Source organism: Pleurodeles waltl, chromosome 4_2 (assembly GCF_031143425.1).
Source record: "Pleurodeles waltl isolate 20211129_DDA chromosome 4_2, aPleWal1.hap1.20221129, whole genome shotgun sequence".
Taxonomy (NCBI): domain Eukaryota; kingdom Metazoa; phylum Chordata; class Amphibia; order Caudata; family Salamandridae; genus Pleurodeles; species Pleurodeles waltl.
In genome coordinates this window covers 287,079,370-287,102,090 of record NC_090443.1, presented here as the reverse complement: position 1 = coordinate 287,102,090, position 22,721 = coordinate 287,079,370, and the positions used below count along the sequence as shown (strand labels likewise).

Below are 22,721 nucleotides of genomic sequence, written 5' to 3'. Positions count from 1 at the left end.
GGGAGTCAAGTCAGGCCTTCAGAAGGAAGGAAAGCCATCCGGAGTTTGAGGAGCCCCCACGAGTGACCAACTGGAAGCAGGTACAGGGAGTCGCAAGGAGGCCTCAGCAGCACAACAAAACAGGAGTCCCACGTTTCAGGTGCTGCAGAGTGGAAGCTGAATCTAGAGTTGCTAGTGCTGGAGGCTGGGGCTTCTAGGAGCTTGAATATTTTCTTGGAGGAAGAGCCAACAAGCCCTGGCAAGAGCAACAGCTGCGGTGCACAGGGGTTCCGTTCCAGTGGCTGCAGCAAGGGTCCACCATCTCCCAAGTTGGTCAGAAGACAAGTTGGACCCAGAGAGGACCACAGAATCATGACCTGTGAGCAGAGCCTTTACGTTGTCCGTGGGACAGCACGATCCACTAGCCAGTTGTTGTTGTCTTGAGGTGCCTGGGGGGTAACTCCTTAACTCCAAGGGAGATTCCTTTTTATTTCTTGAATGCAGGCAGAGTCCTTGTGACCCTGGAGGATGCACATCCACGTATGTTGCAGAAATGTTGCAGGAACTGGAGAAACAATGTTGCAGTTGGAGCCCTCCCAACTAGATGCAGTCTTGTTTCAGTTTCAGAAGCATACCAGCAGCGGTTCCGGAAGCCAGGAGCAGAAGATGTCTTGCAGAGAGTTTCTTGAAGGGTCTTGCTCGACGAATCTGTGGACTCACCCTCGGGGTAACCCTTAAGTAACCCAAAGAGGGTGTTGGTCACTCTCTGAAGTTGCCCACCTATCAGAAGGGGTCAGGGATGTCATCTACCTGGCCGAACTAGTAAGATGCTCCCAGAGGCCTCTGAACATCTTATTTTCTAGATGGCAGAATCAAATGGCCACCTAGCAGAACCTTCTGCCCCTCCCTAGGGGAGGAGCTGGACAGGGGGTGGTCACTTCCCTGTCCTTCATATTGTTTCACGCCAGAGGGTTCTTGAACTGGTGCAAACCGTATTATGCAAGGAGGGCACCAAAAGTGTCCTTCAAAGCAGTCTGGTGGCGCTCAGAGACCACCCCACTCCAGCCCAGAGACACCCATTTCAACGGAAGAGGTGGTCACCCCGCTTTTATGCAGGAACTCCTTTGTTCTGCCTTCCCCGCTTGAGTTAGGTTCACCAACAGGAGGGCAGAATAGGGTCTGGGGTTGGCAGCAGCGTGGGCTGACAGCCAGACCCCATAAGGCTCCACAGGCAGAATTGGGGGATCCTCTAAGGAACCCCCATAGTACATGGGATCATGCAATTAGCACTGGAATCATTGTAGTTGCATGATTCCAACATGTTTGATACCAAACATACCTAGGTTTGGAGAAGCCATTATGTAGTTAGACCACTCGTGTTGACCAGTATCCACTTACTGATGGCTTAAGATTGCTACCCCGTACTTACAAAGCCGAGGAAATGGAGTCTGGGGTTTCTAGGGGTACCCTGCTCATGCAGAGATACCTCCACACTTAGGGACATGCACCCTGCCCTTGGGCTGAAGACACTACCAGAGAGGTGACTTACAGTGTCTAAGTGCAGTGACCATGATATAAGGCAAGCCTTATATATGAAGTGAAATGTGCATGCACCATTTCACGCAGGCTGCAACAGCATGCCTGCAGACAGTTTGCATGAGCCCCTATGCTGCAGTTCATGGTGTACCAATACCCTGGGCACCTAAGTATCATATACTAGGGATTTAAATGAGTGCACCAGTATGTCAAAGGTGGGTGTAAAAAATTTACCAGCAACCAAATTTAGAGGAGAGAGGATCCCAGTGCACTACAGTCTAAACAACACTGAAACCAGGCAAAAGGGGGGGGGGTAACTATGTCAGGAAGATGCTACTTTCCTACAGACCAAAATTTGACATCTCTGGAACGACCATAGAAATGGGCCTGGAGGTTGGAGTTGTACGCCTGACCCCTTATCATCGGAAATGAAGACTGTAAGAAAGTGCTGCTTTTGGCATGGTTACCTCCTCCCACACACACACACTTTTGCCTGATGTTGATGCTAACTTGACTGAGCGTCCCCCAGCACTACATTGCTTTCTATGAGAAATTTCACTGTGTCCCCATTTGAAACTGAAAAGTATTACTTGTCTGTAGACTGTTTTATCTGTGAATTCTAAACAAATTGCATTTGATGTCTGAAAGTGATACATTCTTGAAACTTTACTTACCTGCAACAAAGATCCCTTTGGTTCTAGAAATAAAGTTAACAAAGTATATTTTTCTACATAAAACAAATGGCCTGGAGTTAGTCATTGAGGGTGCCCCTCATTTCTTGACTGTGTATCTACAACAAATGCTACCCTCTGATAAGCCTAACTATTCGACCACAAAAGAGAGCATTAGTATTATCTGCTTTAGTCTCTGTCAAACCTCTGGGGGTCGACTATGCTCTGTGCACACTTTACCTCATTTTGATATAGTATATACAGAGCAAGCTTCCTACATTGGTGGATCAGCTGTGGGATCTACTACTTTGCATTTGGTGGACTACTCAGTCAACAGCTGATCATGATACTAAGTTCCATAATTGCCTTTAGATTCAATTAATTTTTTAATTGACATTTTCTTCCCAATTTTTAAAAGTCCTGAGATTGCCTTGGTTAAGTCCCCTTTAGTATTTCATTTTAAGTTTTAAAAGTTTTTATAGTTAGGGATGAGTAACTAGAAATAGTTTTAGTTCCTAAAAGAAATTTCCAACCTTAGTAACGTAACAAGCAGCTCAGAGGACATGGTTGTGGAACTCGACCTGACCCTTTACCTCCATCTCACGATGAGAGAGTTGAGGTCTTTCTGTGGTCTCAAAAAGAACAAAATTGGTTCCAACCCTACCAAGATTCAGCTCCAGGAGCTCTTGGCAGTGTATGCAACACCCTGCTGAACAGGATGACCTCCCCTCAGATGGGAAAGAAGTTAGGGATCAGGAGGATGAGCTCCCCACTTCTAACCTAACCAGTGAGGACAGGGCCTCTGTGCCCCTGACTTGAAGGATAGTACTCACAGGACCTGGGTCTCTCACAGGGGAGTCTGGTTCTTCTGGGAACACCGAGGGCAGCCTCAGTGAAGAGGACCTTATTTTAGCAAGGATGGCCAAAAGACTAGCTTTGGAGAGACAACTCCTAGCTATAGAGAGGGAGAGAGCAGAAATTAGCCTAGTATCCATTAATGGGGGCAGCAGCATAATACCTAGGGACAGAGAACAATCTTATGACCCTAAAATCCCCAAAGAGATTGTCCCCAAATATGAGGATGGGGATGACATCACCAAATGGTTCACAGCCTTTGAGAGAGTTTGTGGAATGCGGAAAGTGAAAACGTCTCACTGGGGTTCTCTCCTTTGGGAACTGTTCACCGGTAAGTGTAGGGATAGATTTTTCACACTCAAAGGAGAAGATGCTGAGTCCTATGACCTTATGAAGGCTACCCTGATTGACCTCAAGCCAGTCCTGGGTTGATTTTGTTGACTACTCAGTGAAAACACTAGATGGTGGGTTAACTGGAAGTGAAGTGCATGACTTAATGGGCTCTATAGTTTTTTAATGAAAGAACAAATCTTAAGTAACTGGTTCAATGAAAATGTTGCATCAGTATCTGGTAGACCTAGATCCAATTTCTTCCCAAGTACTGGGAAAGAAGGCAAACCACTGGGTCAAGACTAGGGTGACCAGGACTTCTAGTGGAAATGACCAAACAAAAGGGTTTACAAAGCCTCCCCAGGGGAAGAGTGGTGAGACACCTAGGGATAAAAGTAAAGAGTCTTCTAAAGGCCCCCAATAACTGCTCAGGAGGGTGGGCCCCGAACTTCTTCACCATCCACTCATGGGTACAAAGGCGAAAACTTTGATCCCCAAAAGGCCTGGTTTTTCAACTGTAAACAGAATGGACACCAAATTGGAGACTCGGCCTGTCCCAAAAAGAATCCCCCTAATACTGCACCAGCTGGCACTGGTATAGCTAGTCTTCAGGTGGGATCAACAGTGTGCCCAGAGCAAAGCAGGGTACACACTGAAGCTATTTTAGTCTCTGAGGGTGGGGTGGATGTTGCCACTCTTGCTGTCTTCCCCCCTAACATGAACAAATACAAACAGTATCTCTTGATTAACAGGACTAGAGTAGAAGCCCTGAGGGATTCTGGTGCCAGTATCACCATGGTGACAGAAAAACTGTTTTCCCCAGGACAATATTTGGCTGAAAAAACATAGCCAGTTACCAATGCTGATAATGTAACTAAGGTCCATCCCATGGTGACCTTAGAGTGGGGAGGAGTTACTGGCCTGAATCAGATAGTCTTCTCTTCTACAATCCCAGTTGAATGTCTGCTAGGGAATGACCTGGAGTCCTCAGCATGGGCTGAGGTAGAACTCAAAGCCCAGCCAGCCATGCTGGGAATCCCTGGGATGGTGTGTGTAAAGACTAGAGCACAAAGCCGAGCACATGGTGAAAAAGAAGTGTTGGAGCCTAGAATAATGGCCCAACCTTCCAAGAGGAAAGGCAAGAAGACTGGGGTCCAGCTTCTGTACAGCAAGGAACACAGGACTCCTCTTCTCAGGAAGAAGTCCTACCAACCCTAAAGGGAACTGAGCCCATGGAACTTGAACTTTACCAGGCTGAACGCATGGGCCCAGGGGCACCCTCTAGGGACCAGCTGTGCCAGGGACAGAGTACCTGTCCTACTCTTGAAGGCCTGTGGCAGCAAACTACTGCATAGGAAAAGAGAGATGTCAGTAGCTCCCCCAGGGTATATTGGGAAGACAGACTCTTGTACACTAAGGCCAGAGTCCCCAAACCTGGTGCCACCAGGCGAATGGTAGTACTTCAACAGTTCAGGGAATCCATCCTCACACTAGCCCATGACATCCCCCTAGCTGTGCATCTGGGCAAAACCAAAACTTGGAATAGGCTAGTCAGCCATTTCTACTGCCCCAACATGCAACAAAAGATGAAGGAGTTTTGCAGCTCCTATGTCACCTGCCAAGCCAGTGGTAAGGCAGGTGGCCACCCAAAACCCCCACTAATTCCACTACCAGTGGTTGGGGGCCTCCTTTGAAAGGGTTGACGTGGATATAGTGGGTCCACTTGAGCCACCCGCAGCCTAAGGAAACCAATATATACTGGTACTAGTGGATCACACTAACAGGTATCCTGAAGCAATTCTCCTTAGGTCTACTACAGCCCCTGCAGTAGCAAAAGCCCTCATTGGTATTTTTACCAGAGTAGGGGTTCCTAAGGAGATGGCTTCTGACAGAGCTGCCAACTTCATGTCAGCTTACCTGAAACATATGTGGAATGAGTGTGGGGTGACTTACAAGTTCACCACACAATATCATACACAAACCAGCAGACTTGTTGAAAGGTTCAACAAGACATTGAAGGGCATGATCATGGGACTCCTTGAAAAACTCAAAAGGAGATGCGATGTCCTTCTGCCAGGCTTGCTTTTCGCCTACAGAGAGGTGCCTCAGAAGAGAGTAGAGTTTTCCCCCTTTGAGCTTCTGTTTGACCACCCTGTCTGGGGATCACTTGCTCTTGTGAAAGAGGGTTGGGAGAGACCTAGGTCTACGCTCTAGGATGGCAGAGTTCATGGAGAAAGCATCCAAAAACCTTGAGGCCAGCCAACAGCTCCAGAAGCATTGGTATGACCAAAAGGCTGCACTGGCGGAGTTTAAACCAGGGCAGACAGCGTGGGTTCTAGAGCCTGTGGCTCCCAGGGCACTTCAAGTCAGGTGGAGTGCCCCTTATCTAGGCACTAGCAAGCACCCAAAAGGGTGATCTATGTGAACCACCTCAAGCTTTTCTGTGACAGGGCTGATGTAACCATACTGGTGGTTACTGATGAGCATCAAGAAGCAGAGAGTGAATCTCCCTGATCTCCTCTCTCAGACACTCTCACTGCCCAACAGCAGGCTGACTGCAGGCATGTTGTGCAACAGTATACAGGGCTCTTCTCCTTAACCTCTGGACAGACACACTAGTGTACCCATGATGTGGACACTGGAGACAGCTTGCCTGTCAGCTCCAAGATCTATCGGCAGTCTGACCAAGTTAAGAAGAGCATCAAAGTTGAATTCAACAAGATGCTGGATTTAGAGGTTATTGAACCCTCTGACAGCCCCTGGGCTAGCCAAGTGATCTTCATCTCCAAGCCCCATCCCCAGGGAGGAAAGAAAGAAATTAGGATCTGTGTAGACTACAGAGGTCTCAACTCTGTCACTAAGACAGATGCTTGCCTCATCCCCAGGGCCTATGAGCTGAAAGGCAAATTAGTTGCAGCGAAGTTCCTCAATACCTTTGACTTGGCTGCAGGGTACTGGCAAATTCTCAAAGCACCAGAAGCAAAAGAAAATGCAGCATTCTCCACACCTGATGGGCATTATCAGTTCAATGTTATGCCCTTTGGTTTAAAGAATGCCCCTGCCACCTTCAAAAGGTTATTGCTGGCTTGGAGTCCTTTAGTGCAGCATATGTAGATGATATTGCTGTCTTTACCTCCTCCTGGCAGGAGGATTTGATCCACCTGGGGAAGGTTTTGCAGGCACTGCAATCTGCAGTACTCCCTATTAAGACATCCAAATGCCGGATATTGCAGGGCAGTGTCCTTACTTGGGCCACCTTGTAGGTAGAGGCCAAGTGTAACCCTTAAAGCCCAAGATCCAGACAATTCTGGCCCGAGAAGCTCCTACCACCCAGAACCAAGCCAGGACATTCCTTGGCTTGACTGGTTATTAGAGGAGGTTTGTGCAGGAGTATGGGTCCATTGCGACCCCCTCACAGAACTTACCTGTAAAAAGATGCCCAAGAAAGTTAACTGGATGGTTAGTTGTCAAGAGGCCTTTGACACCTTGAAGCAGGCAATTTGCTCAGCACCCCTATTCAAAGCTCCAGACTACTCTAAGCAGTTCATTGTGCAGACAAATGCCTCTGAACATGGGATAGGAGCAGTCCTGTCTCAAACCAGTAATGATGGTCGTGACCAGCTGGTTGCTTTTATTAGTATAAGGTTACTCCACAGGGAGCAGCGTTGGAGTGCCATTGAGAATGAGGCCTTTGCTGTGTTTTGGTCCCGGAAGAAGTTGAGACCATACCTGTTTGGTACTAACTTCATTGTTCAAACTGACCACTGAACTCTGAGATGACTTATACAAATGAAAGATGAGAACCCTAAGCTTTTGAGGTGGACCATCTCCCTACGGGGAATGGACTTTACAGTGGAACATAGACCTGGGACAGCCCATGCCAATGTAAATGGCCTTTCCAGGTTTTTCCACTTAGGCAATGAAGACTCTTTTGGGAAAGGTTAGTTTCATACTCTTTCATTTGGGGGAGGATGTTGTGTAGGAAAGTGCACCTTTTGTGACACTGCGCCTAACCGCGGCATCTCTTTTGTTCGGCCGCGGTCGGACCACGACTTTGATTATCGGAGCGCCGTCTTCTGCGTTTTTGCACCACATTTACAGCACGTTTCGGGAAGCACATTTTGTGCTCCCGGTTGCGTCGTACTTACCTATTTCTGACATTTCTTCTTCCTTGTCGGTGGTGGACTCCTCTTCTTGTCTTTTTCCTTCTTTTCTTCTGGTTACTGTGCACGTCGGCTTTTCTTTCTCCTGGTTTCCATGCTGTCTTCTTGAATGGTTTCCATGTTGTCTTCTTTCTGTTCCTTTTTCCCAGCATGCCTTTTTTCTTTTATACTGCTACCTTTTTCCTATTCTTTTCTATGGGCCTTTCCTAATCCAAGATGGTGTTGCTTTCTCTTTCCTGTGTTGTCACTTCCTGTCTTCCAGTATATAAGTCACTCAGTCCTGGTCTGCTTTGCGTTGCAAACACTTCCTTCTGGTGGTGATCCTTGCTCCTGTTCGTCGTGTTTTCTCCAGCTCCTGATGCTCTGATTAAGATTTTTTCCTAATTTGTTTCATTTTTTCACTCTTGTTTTTTCCTTTTTTAGGAGTTCCTGTTTTGAAGTTTTTTCCCACATTAGTTGGTTTTTTTCCCTCTGGGACTCCTTCTGGAGGGTACGCCCTAGGTACACCTTTTGGCATGGTTACCCCCCCACCACATTTATTGCCAGATGTTGATGCTAACTTGTCTGAGTGTGTGTTGGGATCCTGCTAACCAGGCCCCAACACCAGTGTTCTTTCCATAAACTGTACCATTGCTTTCAAAATTGACACCCCCCTAGCACACAGCTAAGTTCCTTGTAAAAGGTACCAGTTATACCAAGGGCTCTGTGGCCAGAGAGGGTCTCTAAGGGCTGCAGAATATATTGTGCTACCCTAAGGGACCCTCACCAAACACATGCACACTGCCATTGCAGATTGTGTGTGTTGGTGGGGAGAAAAAGGTAAAGTCGACATGACATCCCTCCCACAAACCACTCCTTGTGGCATAGGTAAGTCACTCCTGTAGCAGGCCTTACTGCCCTAAGGCAGGGTGCACTATACCACAGGTTAGAGCATAGCTGCATGCGCAATATGCCCCAGCAGTGTCTAAGTCCACCCTTAAACATTGTAGGTGCAGTGTGGCCATACTGAGTACATAGGCTGGGAGTTTGTCATGGACTCCACAGCTCCATGATGGCTTCACTGAAGACTGGTAAGTTTGGTATCAAACTTCTCAGCACAATAAACCCACACTGATGTCAGTGTTGGATTTATTTAAAAATTCACACAGAGGGCATCTTAGAGATGCCCCCAGTATTTCACCCAACTCTCTAGTGCAGGGCTGACTGGTCTGTGCCAGCCTGCCACTAACAGACACATTTCAGACCTCATTGGCTGAGATCCTTTGTGCTCTTTGGATTCAGGAACAAAGCCTGCTCTGGGTGGAGGTGATTCACACTTCCCCCCTTCAGGAACTGTTACACTTGGTGGTGAGCCTCAAGGGCTTCTGCCTCATGTTACAATGCCCCAGGGCACTCCAGCTAGTGGACTACCCCAAAACCAGGCCCTATTTTTGCCATCAGGTCCGGCGGGAAAATTAGTAAACACCAGGTGGTGTGCCTACCCCAGTTAGGACCACCACCAAAGCTGAACTGAACCCCTCCTGGCAGAATCTTCCATCTTGTTTTGGAGGATGTTAGCCAGTAGGGTTAGGAATATGCCCCCTCCCCAAAGGGAGTGGGCATAGGCAGGGTGTAGCCACCTTCAGGGACAGTGGCCATTAACTACTGCCCTCTTACCCCTGCAACGCCACTAAATCTAGTATTTAGGGGCACCCCTGAACCTTGCTCTTTGGATTCCTCATAACCTTACAAGAAGAAGCACTGATTTTTTGAGACATTGTCTCCTGGTGTACATGGATGTCTGCAAGAAAGGCTAGTTTAAAGCTCTGTGGTGCCTGCCACTCGCAGATGCTGGCGGTGGAACCACATCTCGTGTGTCTCTGGTGTCTCGAGCACGATGCCAAGACCATGCACCCCAAGGCCTGGAGGGAGCTATCCATCAAGCTACTTGCTGTACAGCGTGGGACGCTACAGCCATCTCGAGTGAGGTCCTAGGATCGGTCATGGAACCATCGATCTTCATCGCAGTCAAAATCATCCCATTGGGTTAAGTCCAACAAGAAAATGAAGAGCAAGAAGTCAAAGAAGTCTTCAACTTCATCGCCTCCAAGTCATTCGACGAGACGTGAGAACATCTGCATTTGAGGCCTGGCTCTGCGATTGAGCCTGTGCTTGGGCCATCTCAGTGCTTCCCTAAGATTCCTGGAGCTGGAGTGACCCCTGGCCAATTCTGTGAGTTTTGTGAGGCCATGCACCTCATATTTGGGTGGCCCGCCCTCCCGCAGATTGCCCTTGGACCCTGCGGGTTCGGGAAGGGCCTCTACTCATCTTCCACCAGCAGGTCAGCACTGGGGCAAGTCGAGCCCCATGGATCAGTGGATGCATCCGGACTGGCATCAGTCAAATTATCTCATCCTTCCCCGGCACCAGTCCCACTGCCAATGTGCCCAAATGGCGATGGTGCCCACCAGCGGCACCTCCCCAATTCCTATCCACAACTTCGACATCAAGCAAGATGGGCATTGTTCGGCGCTGACTCTGGTGCCAACTGGAGCCATTACATCCAAGTTGAGCCCTATGGGCTAGGACTTGTAGTGATTGGGAGGGGCTACTGGACCCTTATGAATAACAGCCCCTAGACCCCAATGAGGACAATTGATGTGAGAATCTGGTGGATGCCAGTGGACTGGACACATACCCAGATACTGGCTTGATCTCTCCTCCTACCATGGCTATGGAGGAGGGAGCCTCATTTTCTATAGTGATGAGGTGGGCATCTGAAGTCCTGGATCTCCGCTGCTGTCAAAAAGAATGTCTTGATGGAGGCGCTTCAGCAGAGAGTCACCCCTTCCGAACTGCTTCTCCTATTTAATGAACCCTCTCAGACGTCCTGCTTGGGGCATGATCCAAGCCCTGCATAGGGGCTTCTGTGAACAGAACAATTGCCTGTTGCCATCTCCCCACTCCAGGGGACCCCAACTTCCTCACCCCCTCACCCCACTTGAAGAGCTTAGAGATCCAAGCCTCAACCTCCAGAGTAAATCCTGGTGCATTCCCTAATACTTCACTGGACAAGGAATCCAAAAGGCTGGATACCTTTGTCAAGAAGGTGCTTTCTTCCACCAGCCTGGCACTGCAGATGGTGAACACCGTGTGCCTTTTAAGCCCATGCTCCCACTCGCTCTGGGACTCGGTTGAGAAGGTGCTGCCTATGATCTCAGAGGAGGCTTGAACTATACTCCTCAAGCTATTGTTGATGGGAGACATGCAGCTGAATTCACCATTCACTGTGAGTTGAACACAACTGATTCAATAGGCAGATCGTTTCATCGCCAGTGGCCCTTAGGGCCCTACACCAGTTTGAGAACCACTGGCTTTTCAGTAAATGTCCAGGCTTTGCTCATGGAAGTTCCCTTTGATGGCTTCTGTCTCTTTGGAGATAACATTTACTCAGCGCTGGAGCGCTTCAAGGTCAGTAGAACTATGACCAGGTCCTTGGGCCTTTCCATAGCTCCTCACCAACCTCAGTCCACTTTTGCTCCTTTTGTTTCCCCAGAAGGGCCTTCTAGCCATTTCTCTTCCTGCCCAACCACCACTGCATGGAAGCTTCCCAGCCCCTGCATGGCTGAGGATGCGGTACCCACAGACCTCGTGAGCCAGGTAGCCAGAGATCGGGTCAGTCAACCACCCACCTGGTAGCTACAGCCTGCCACCACTCTAGGTTGCCCTGTGACCATCATGGGTACCCAGTGGGAGGGAGGATATGCCATCACCTGAACCACTGGAGGTTGATAACATCTGACTGCTAGGGTCTCCAGATTGGCTAAATGAACTATTCCCTCCCCTTTGTGACTACCCCTCCATCAATGCCACCCACTTATGACAGGCCAACGGAGGACCATGTCTCCTTACTCTGTCAGGAAGTGGTGGCTCTCTTGGTCAAGGGAGCCGTCGAGAGGGTGCCAGCATCAGACGTAGGTCATGGTTGCTATCCCTGCAACTTTCTGGTGCCCAAAAATGGCAGAGGCCTTCGTCCTAACCTAGACCTGCACCCTTAAGTCCGGTCTGCCCAGAACCCTGAAGTTTGGATGGTAGCGTTGGACCTGCAGGACACAAATTTTCACATTCCCATCCTGCCTTCCCACAGATGTTATCTGCAGGTCACGATAGGCCATGAGCACTTTCAGTTCACTGTACTCCTTTTTGGCCTTACTAATGCCCCCCTTCCCCCCTCCCCCGGAGGTTTACCAAGGTGATGTTGCAGCTCATCAGCGGTGCCCGTCTTCCCCTATCTTGATGACTGGCTGTTGAAGGAGGGGGCACCCCAGGCAGTCGTCTGCCACCTCCAGGCCATAGCAGACCTTCTGCACTCATTGGGGTTCACTGTTACGTTTGGAAGTTGCACCTGATCCCTTCTCAGATGTTCCCTTCCATCTGAACTGTTTTGGACACAGTGCAGTTTCTAGCTTACCCCCCCCCCCACACACACACATCCTAAAAAGGGCAAGTCCAGGATATTCAGGCTATGATACCAATATTTCAGCTTCTATCCTGGATTTCAGTGAGACTGACTGAGGCTGCTGGGCCTCATGGCCTCCTGCATCCTGCTTGTGGCACATGCCTGCTGGAATATGCATGCTCTGCAGTGGGATCTGAAGTTCCATTGGGTGCGGCATCAGGGGAATCTCTCCATCATGGTCCAGATCTCAGATCGCACTGCAAAAAATCTGCAGTGGTGGCTGACGAACTGCCATTGGGTCAGCGCTTGACCCATCTCCCTTCCCCAATCAGATCTGACAGAAGCAACAGATGTGTCACTCCTGGGATGGGGCGGCCTTCTGGGAGAAATGGAGATAAGAGGCCTCTGGTCTCTGACAGAATCCAGACTGTACATCAACCTAGCACCCTGACTGGCATCAAAAGACTTTCTTTCTTCCATCAAGGGAAGGCTAGTGCAGGTGTTCGTAAACAACATCACTGCCATGTGGTAGTACAACAGACAGGATGAGGTCATAGACCCTTTGTCAAGAGGCCCTGCATCCCTGGACATGGCTAGAACATCGGGGCACGGTGCTTCAACACCTGGTGGGATCTCTAAAGACCAAAATGGACTAACTCATCCGAAGATGCCTAGTGGATCACTAATGGCGTCTCCATCCAGAGGTGGTGCAAAGCTTCTTTCAGCAATGGGATGAGCCTTGGTTAGATCTCTTTACCACCGCCAAGAACGTGCAATGCCAGCAGTTCAGCATGCCGGAGTTTGCAAGGTGGCTTTTGCTCTGAGACACTTTTCATCTCAAGTGTATATATGCTATCAAATATTGCTCTCCATGTAGATCATCCTATACAGGTGGTATTATACAAAGAGGAATGTGCATAGTCAACAATTTGCATATATCTGTTGATGATGTATGAGGATAGACTGCATCCAATTGGTAAGCCTTGCGAGCAATCCATAATGAGATTTCTGCTGCTGATTCCTTCTAACTGCAGATTCTTCACCTTTAAGGTGTTCCAGATACAAGAGTGGATCAGGAGAACTTCAACAGCTCTGCTCCTTTGTGCTGGCAAGTGGTGCTGTGCAACGCCACAATGGCTGCATATGAGCACCACTCATGCATGCTGATATCTTAATGTGCCTTCTGATGCAGATTCAGAGCTCTGCTCCCAAGTTTTGTTCTTCTAGTGATTTTTAAAAGCAACAGACAGTGCTAGGGAATAATATCCTCTCTAAAAACTATAAGTTTCAAACTATGCCAGGGTTGCAGGAAGCAAATATTGGTTATGTACCTTCAGGAGGTGTGTCTTTGATGCTGGAGCACTAGTGACGACTCTTAAGTTGTGCAACATATGTACTGACATGCACATAAGGATTATAAGGGATGAGTAGGCAAAGCTCTACATTGCTGAACACAAGAAGAGGTCACGAATGAAGCACAGGTTTTGTTCCCACTCCAGGTAATGGGCCTGGTTTTGGTCCTGTCACAAGGTTGTTCCCATTAATGATACACTTACAGTTGAAGTGCTTGCTTAAGCCAAAGATCAAGCGCAAATGCAAAAAGAGGAGGAGAAACTCAATTCCATCCCAACACTCAAGCCCAAAAGATAAGGCACATAGGCATCAAGATAAACATCGAACTTTTTCAAAGTCACTTGTTTCAGAACAAATTCCTCATTGCCCTGAAGTGCCCCAAGTTCCTTGGGTGGTCCTCAACCCCACAGTAGATAGTGGCCTGCAAGGTAGCCACGCTACAGACCTTTGATGTGATTCTGACTCCTTCTTGCTGCTTTCCGGCCCAGAAGCTGGAGGCTTCCCCAGTCTGATTACAGCGTTTGTACACAGACATTGTCCTGAGATTGACATGTGTCATGCTATGAGATTGTGAAAGTGCAATTGGTTATTATGCAGCCTGATTGTAACCATTCGCATCCACCACAACAAAGCTATCAATAGAGGCTACATTCTCTTTTTGTCTGTGACTCTCACTCTATACAAGAGACACACAGACGTCCTCAGACCACTGATTTGAGGAGAAGGAGGATGGATTACTTCCCCTCACTATACTGATGATGTTAGATTGTTGGATAGTTGGATTTACAAAATGCCAGTGTACTAGACATCTCCTCTGAAACAGAGCTTGAGTCGCCACATAAGCCACCAATGGAAGAAAGTTGCTTGTTTGCAACAGTGGATGGGGGCACCAAGGGGCTAGATCTGCATTTGCAATCCATTGAAGCAAAAACAAATGTTCTAGCAAGAATTCTCCAACCAGGGCCTACATTGTTGGAGCCCTTGCTACTATTTAATTTTACTCGCATTGATGCTTTGATGGCTGTGTGTTCCATGCCTTGTTCTTGCCTGCAACTGAGCTAGCCAGTAGCTCTGTGACTTAGACCTGCACCTAGTGATCCTGGTTAGTTAACTAAGTATCCTACATCTGAGAGCATCACTGTCCAGACCTCGCAAGCAAAGTCAATCCTAATTCTTTCTCAACAACTATACCAGATAGGGAATCCAAAATGATTGAGGTTTTTGGTTAAAGAATGTTTTCTTCTGCAAGCTTGACCCTTAGGTCCTTAAAGATGTTTTTTTATACTGGGAAGATGCATGCATGGTTTGTAGGACATGGCCAGCAAGATCTTCCCAGCAGTCCTATTTCAGAGTGCCTCTGGTTTAGACTGTAATATTAAGGTCAGGATGCACTGAAATACATAGTCCGAGGTGGCCTGAATATTACTGATTGCCTAGGCAGGGCTATTTGCACCAGTGTTATGCTTAAAAGGCATGCATGGATGAGGTCAACTGGGTTTTCTGGTGATGTGCATGCATCTATAGTTAATATGCCCTTGAGTGGGTTCAGACTCATTCGGGAAAAAGCGAACTCGGCATTGTAGAGATGTAAAGACAGGCAACACTTTTGTGATTACTAACTCCAGCGAACCAATTTGCCTCTTAATTTACGAACTGCAGAGGCTATTCAGGTGTGTGAGCCTGAAGGCAATGCCAGCCTTCCCAACTGATGATACAGTAGACGGTCCAGCTCTTACAGGGCCATGGACACACTACCAGCAGACACCTCACAGGACAGCATAGTCAACAGTCCTTACATTCTTCTCTCCCTGCTGTAGCGGCAGCCCCTTTATTTTGTCTTCAATGGCTCATGTCGCACCAGTGGAAGCAAGATTCAACATTTCCTCCCTGGCTGGAGATCCATTACATCAGACAAATGGGTCTCACAAATCATTCAGAGGGACTGCACCCTATCATTCATTACCTCCCATTCCATCTTCCTCCCATAACAGAGCGAATATTGGATGCAGGAGGTAAATCCTTTACTTTTCAAGGGTGCCATCAAATGTGTAATGGATTTAAAGAAAGGCGAGGAATGCTATTCATGCTGATTCCTCGTCAGGACTTTCCCACTTTTATGTCAGTTCTGTGGAAGCACAAATTAAAAATGCTCATGCTGACTCAGATTCTAGCCACCCTAGACCCAGGAGGCTTGATTGTGTCCTTGTATTTGCAGGATGTGTATTTCCAAATACTTGTCTTGCAGTCCCACCGGTGTTACCTTGACTTTAAGGTTGGCCAGTAAAACTTTCAATTTCGCATGCTCCCCTTTTGAATTATCTTAGCCCCTTGGTGCTCACAAAAGTGATGATGGTGGTTACAGCCTATCTTCAGAGGTTAGGAATACATACATCCTTGTACCTCAATGACTGGTTACTGAAGGCATGCTTGCCACAGTCAATACTCAGCCATCTCGGGGCGACAGCCAAACTGTTGACTTAGTTGGGTTTCACTGTCAGCAAGCCGAAAACCCATATGAGCTCCACCACACATATCTGTTCATTGGCGCAGTTCTGGCAATGTGTCTTTATTTCTGTGTAGCAATTCTAGGACATTCAGCTTTTGAGCCCAATGTTTCAGGATCAGTCTTTGTTCTCAGTGATGATGGCTCTGGGGCTTCTTGGCCTTGTGCATCCTCCTCATCCACAACGCCTGGTGGCATGTGTGAGACCAACAATGAAACCCCAGTGGGCTCATCATCAGGCTCACTCCATTCAGGTCTCAAGGAAAATAGCTTAGAATTTGCAGTGTTACTGTCAAATGCTACTGTGAACCACAGCAGACCACCAACACCTGTCCCACCTCAGTTCTGAAAAAGATCATGAAAGAGCAGGCCCAAATCAGATTGATTGACTTGCACTGGAGCAGGATAGTGTGGTACAAAGAGCTTCTGAGCCTGGGTATTTGCCCTTCGATCACGTTCCGCTTTGAAATTACTTGTCTAAGCAGCAGGGCAAGGTTCTGCATCCAAATGTCCACTAATTACACCTCCGTATTTGAACTGAGAGAACAGTAGCAATTGAATGTGCTTGAATTGCCAACCGAGTTGGTGGATGTTATTCTTGCTGCCAGCCACCCGTCCACAAAGTCCATCTAGGCTGGGCACTTGGACAGAATTGTTACCTGATTTGCTGCCCCAACACTGACCCCTTGCAAGCCAAACTTTCTGATGTTCTCTTGTTTGTCCTGTCCTTAGCCAGCTAGGCCTTGCAGTGGACACTGTGAAAATCTACCTAGCGACCCTTTCGTTCTTTCCGTTTTTAGGGAAATTACCACCCTTGTGTAAATTACCAGTGGGGATACATTTCATTGAACGTTTGACCCGTTTCTGTCACATTTGCGACGCGCCAGTGGGACCTTTCCCTGGTATTGACATTCCTTTTATGCGCGCCCTTCGAGCCTGTGCAGGGTTGCTCCTTAAAGGTCTTGATGAGGAAGACAGTTTTCCTTATCGCCATCACAGTTGCATGCCATGCGATTCTGTTATTGCGAGAAGGCTAGACCTTGTGTTTAGTGATAGAAAATGCAGGAGTTGCAATATGAATTCTGTTGCATATTTGCTAAAATCTGCTACACACAATTCACACTAATACATGGATCTGATCAGTTGGTGCACTCTCAACCTAGAATAAAGCAAATGTTACATGTTGAACAAGCACAAACCATTTTAATTGAAATATATATTTTTCAATGTGGATAATAAATGAAATGCAACGGAGCACACAAGGAAGAGAACGTAATGAATGCAACAGTGTCCAATACAGCCTGCAGGGAAATGTGTTGTTATTTTAAAAATTGACTTTTTGGAAGAAAGATATGTTAGAAACATGTATTTTAAAAAGTGCTTGCGGATCCCACATGCGAGAAAGACTACACAATGCTAAAACTGCCAATAATGTCAATGAAGATTCCTCCGAAGGGTAGCTAGTATTACAGGTAAGTAACTTGTCTTTCTTTAATTCCCTAGCAGTGCTGCTTGTTGGTGACATTTCGTGTATTTGAAACATCAAGCAGGCCCAGCTATTAATTTGCTGGGAACTTTCAGAAACACTATTGGAGCAGCTCACTTTTGAGTCATGGCTGTTAAAGGGTGATCTCTGTTTGAGAGTGGCCTGCAGGACCATGAACTTCCCGTGTGCGAGTATAGATCTATGGTCAGAGTCTAGTTCACTAAGCCCCAGCACAGTCTGGACCCCGAACGATCTTATGATCGGCATTTCCCTTTGTTTTCTGGGTGTCATAGGTGCCTTTGTTACAGCATCAGAAGAGCCTTGAGGCGATGACGCTCTAACTACTCATTCCTTTCCCCTACAATTTCCGAGTCGTATGGGTGTGCAACATGCACACGTTTCTGTTGAAAGCATAGGAGGCTTCTCAGTTGAGTATTCTTCATCTTCTTAGGCAGATAATCATTGCACTTTCACTCTCCGTTTTTCAAGTCTCTTTTTCCAATAGAATCAACATTTTTTGACCAGAATATCGGGGCATTAACACCAGATACCGCATTTAATTTTCTTAATCATGAGTCAAACCAAATGTTTCATATGCGTCCTTCATTGTCCATTAATCAGAACAGTTCACTCTATTGTCCTATAATTGTCAGAATTTCCAAAAATAAAATTTTTTGAGCATTGAGTTATTTTAGTTATTTTTTATTCGAGGATAGCCAGGAGTTTTTTTTAGACTTATGCAACCTGTAGTCTGCAAAAATATGGTTCTTCTTTAAGGTTTTGCTTTTGTGTGGAAAATCGAGTTAATTGCCAAAACCTATGGACTGACGCTAACTCTCTCGAGGACTGCCAAATTACCCCGAAAGGACATAGACATGGACAAAACACCTAGCAAGCACTACGGCTCGTCGTCTGCCTCCTTCGGGTATAGCGGGAGGTAAAATGTATTTAGGGAAAAAAATAACCACACCTTGCAGTTTTTCCCATGTCAATCTGCCTTCCTGTTACTACCTGTCAGACTGGGGTGTAACACGCCGTTTTAATTTTACAGCAGTACAATGCCACGTTTTCCCCGTTCTACCTACAAATCTCGACATGTGGCGTTCAGGTCCATGCTCAAATAACTCCAGGCTCCTCCATGGAGAAAATTGTGTGTGTGTGAAAGGGGGGGCAGATCATGGTGAAATTGACGCCCACATGAAACGTCGCATTTATAGAAAACACAGTTTAAGAAATACAATCCCACTTTTAAAAAAAATCATAAATATTACATTTTCAAGAAGGCGGCCATATTATTAGCATTCGTGTATGACGTGATGGATTATTTTGAGGTGCAGTCTAACGACCAGCCCAAAGATTTGCACAGTGAGCTTCGGCAACAGAGAAAGACCTGTCGCAGGCTTGGACAGATGTCTCACTCACTCTCAAACCAATGTGGCTTCCTGGCTTCTCCTTTGCGCCGGATTTATCAAGCTCATGGGTACTCCCTTCTTTGCGGAGTGCTGTCTGTGCACATATAAGGCATGCGACAGTATATCATAAACAGGTTCCCCAACTGTGCAAGAGGGCAACGATGCCCTCTCCATTAATTAGAGCCCTGTGTAAGGAAAAACAATAGTTGTCATTTGCCCTTATAAACCGGGCTGCCCACATACATTGTTCTTTTTCGTAAAAGATTATCCAACTACTTTGATTTCTTGTCTATGCCTTCAGGGCCACCTTATTTCAGAGGGCATTTGTGCTGTAGCCAACTCTACAGCTATCCCTCAGGGATGTCTTTTGAAACATCTAGCCCAAATTCACTAAAGTAAGTACCGTTAGGGTGTGGACAATATAGAGATTTTTTTCTGAAGCTACTTTTCCTTGTGAAAAATCTTACTTGCTTTCCGGGTTGCGCCATGTTGAAGGATCATGAAGGAATTGCTGATCTCTGGGAGAAGCTTATAATGGAAACTAGGATTTGTTTTTGTGCTTTTAACCAAAATGTGTGAAGCGAGCTTCATAGCACGAGATGCTGAACATTATTAATCTCTCTCTCTTTCGTTCAGATGCACTCGAGGGGACTAAAGCTAGGCATCTACTCTGACCTGGGTGACAAGACGTGCGCCGGATACCCTGGTACGCCCTTGGACAAGGTGGAGCTGGACGCCTTCACCTTCGCCGAGTGGGGCATCGACATGGTGAAGCTGGACGGATGCCACTCCACCGCCCGTGAGCAGTATGAGGGTAAGATATTCCATACTTAGCAAAGAGAACATGCCGAGTCACCAGGCCTCGCTGTAAGAGCCTTTCTTGGCTCCCCCTCTTCATGGTCTGCGATACTACAGCAGTAGCACCGGCCCGCCAGCAGGGTGTGGTGTAACAGCAGTACCCACCTCTCCAAGGGCTGTTAATGAAGCAGAACTGCCATCCCCAGCCAGAAAGCCTCACTATAGGAACAGCGGATGTCTTCCCCTGTGAATACTATTTCAGTTGGTGTCAGCCTAGGAACAGTTCTCCCCCATGGGGTATTCATAAAATAAGACAGAGAGCTTTTTATATGAAAGGAAACATTTATTTTCAAAATGTCCTATGCAAAAGCAACATATTCGCTCAGTTTAGTTTCACTCGTTTAAAATTAATAACTGTTTGTACAAAACGGTTTTAAAACCACCCCTCCTTATTTGCTCATTTATGAGAAGGGAGCAAGAAGGAAATGGGGATACCTAGCCCTCACTGAGAAGTAGTTTGACATTCTTCCAGTAAAAGTCTTGTTGCGCCAAAAATCACAATGTCAAGTACTCCCAGTTAACTCTCATTTCTGTCTGCGTGGGCAAGTCAATTTGAGTGATTGTTCAGTTTTGCAATGACACACATATTACTTTTCAATTGAATACATTCAGTCAGTATATAATGAAATAATTATTTCACTCAGTGCTAAACTTTTGTTTCTGCCACGAATTCTGTGCCAGAATTTTGCACTCAGAAATAGCGTCTGACATAAATATTGTGGCTTAAATATCGTTTACAATAATATCTCGTAGTTGGGTGAAAATTAGATGTTACTAACTCCTTTTGAGAGATACTGTTGTGATATTTCGGAGAAGATATTTAGATATTTATGCTAACCGATATGCTGACGACGATATAGTGCCACCACACCATGCAGTGGTAAATACAAACTAACAAAGTGAGTTGTGGTCTAAGGGCAAGTTAAAGTGAAGATTTCGTTTGTATAATAGACACATAGGTATTATGCAGAAACAATATTGGTGCAACTATTTTCACTAGAGTGAAATAATCTCCAACATTGATACATTTCATAGACCCTGGGCCTTAATTAAGTTTTTTTTGTCGATCTAGATGATGCCTGATATGAAGATGTGGACCATTGAATCTGTGAAACATTAAGTGCTAGAAAACCAGGACTGCAAGTCAGAAACATTGTCTGGTCTATCTTCATTGATAATTACAATAACTGAATAAAATAGCTCGCTTATCGCTTGTACCAGACTATGGTGGCTAAACTGTATGAAATACAGAATATTAAACTAGATCTGCTGTGTTCTTCGAGCTTCCCAGGTATTGTCGAAATGATAGAGAGGTAGAAATCACGCTGGGTTTATTTGTAAAGTTACACCAGTAATAAGAGAGTAGGAATAGGATCGCCCTTCTGCTCAGCTGCATCTCTCTCAAACAGACACACACGCACACGCACACATACACACACATACACACTCTCTCTACCTGATAATCTTCAAAATAAAATCATCAAACAGCCTGGTAATCTACTTCCTTTGTTCACTTGATCTAGTCACTGACTGATAACAAAGAACTACCCTCTGCTTTTCAAGGAACTGAAAGATCCTCTGTCCCCAACACTTTCCACCTTCCCCTCTGTCAAATCCCAAAACACATTGCCCCAGCATTGTCAAATTCATCTTCACATTGAAGGGTTTCCTTAAACACAGAATCCCTACCCAAATTCTTAACTTTTCCTCTTCAATTCTCAAGGTTCTAATCAAAATCTCAGAAACTTTACAAGGACTGATCAATTTGGAATTCCTTCACTCAGACACATCAACATTTTTAATATGAAGCACCTGGCCAGCCTTAATATTTGTCTTACTAAAGCTTTTCCCTAAAGCAGCAGCATTCCATGTCTGCCCAGCAATGTGTTTAGAGCTGCATCCACCATGAAGGGCAACTCATAAGCAGCTTCCTATAGCAAACTCACCCTCAAAGCGCAAGTCTGGTAATGAGCCCTCAGTGAGAACATCAACAGATCAGCGTCCAATGAAAGCAAGCGCTGCGTAGAAAGGCAAACTTTCAGTGCATTGTTGAACGAGCACCAGAGGCACCGAAACACTAGCTGCACACAATGCAAAACCAGTCTGAATGACAGAGACCAGTCACGCTCCAATTGCTCCAGGAGTGTTGCTCCAAAGTACTGCATCATTCGTTCACAACACAGCTGCGCTGGTGGGAGCGCTTTTAGTCCTCCTTGTTGCGGCGGGACAGCCATTGTGGCGAAAAAGTAGCAATAGCAAAATGACACCTATTATAGTCAAAGTTATCGCAAATCCCCCGAAAATACTGGAGAATATTGAGTGGATGGCTGATGGTATTAAACTGAATATAGAGGAGATGGTGTGAACGGAACAGGAACCAACAGCCTTAAAAAAAATTGCGGTTCCAGTAGTACTGGATACATTAAATATTCGTCCTACGAGTTCACCAAAGTGTCTCGAAAAGTTAGTACTTAAAATGGACTGTATCCTTGCTGATGACCTTGCCACCTGAAGTGTGTAGGTCTCGTGTGCAGATGTGAGCACCACATGTTTTTGGAACAATAAAGGTTTGAGTCTGCTCAGCTTGTCAAAATTCACATCGGAAGTAGCAATATGGGGCTAAATCTGAGCTACTTCCTTCTGTCTTATTGGAAGAAAAAGTACGTTCCTGCAGCATGTAACAATCTTATAGACCGAAACAACATAAACTATTCCGGCTCGCATCCAACAAGTTTTCACTATTGAGGAGAACATAGCTGCCATTTGAAAGCACCTGGAACGCAGGTCTAGTCAAGGGGACTGGAACTCCCTTCAGATAACAAGCCAAGTTCGCTGTCCAAGCATTACACGCCCATGCAAGGACAGTTGTTTACAAACCATAGAATGTCTGACAGAAGTCTCATATTTACTACCGCTAAGAAAGACCTCTTTCATGCCACTGAGACATTTGTATGATTAGGGTAACTCCCACACCTCATTGATGTAACTATCTCCTAGCCTTTCATATCTGCCCACTGGAATGTGTTTTAAGCAGGACGTGAATTGAAGTATTGAAATAGGCAGAATAATGCTCAGTGAATTAACCACTCAGCAGATGGTATTTCAGCCACAGTAAAAGGCAACTTTTCAATATTTAA

General features: G+C 46.3%; 1 protein-coding gene across 4 annotated transcripts in view; it reads left to right on the top strand.

Annotated features, from left to right (window-relative positions):
• The window catches only part of NAGA (alpha-N-acetylgalactosaminidase), a 315,980-nt gene that overhangs the window by 59,670 nt on the left and 233,589 nt on the right, over nucleotides 1-22,721 (top strand). For all 4 annotated transcript variants that reach the window (XM_069231165.1, XM_069231167.1, XM_069231164.1 and 1 more), the window contains one exon: nucleotides 19,363-19,540. In XM_069231165.1, coding sequence (XP_069087266.1) covers nucleotides 19,363-19,540 — 178 coding nt within the window. The remainder of the gene's footprint in view (nucleotides 1-19,362; nucleotides 19,541-22,721) is intronic.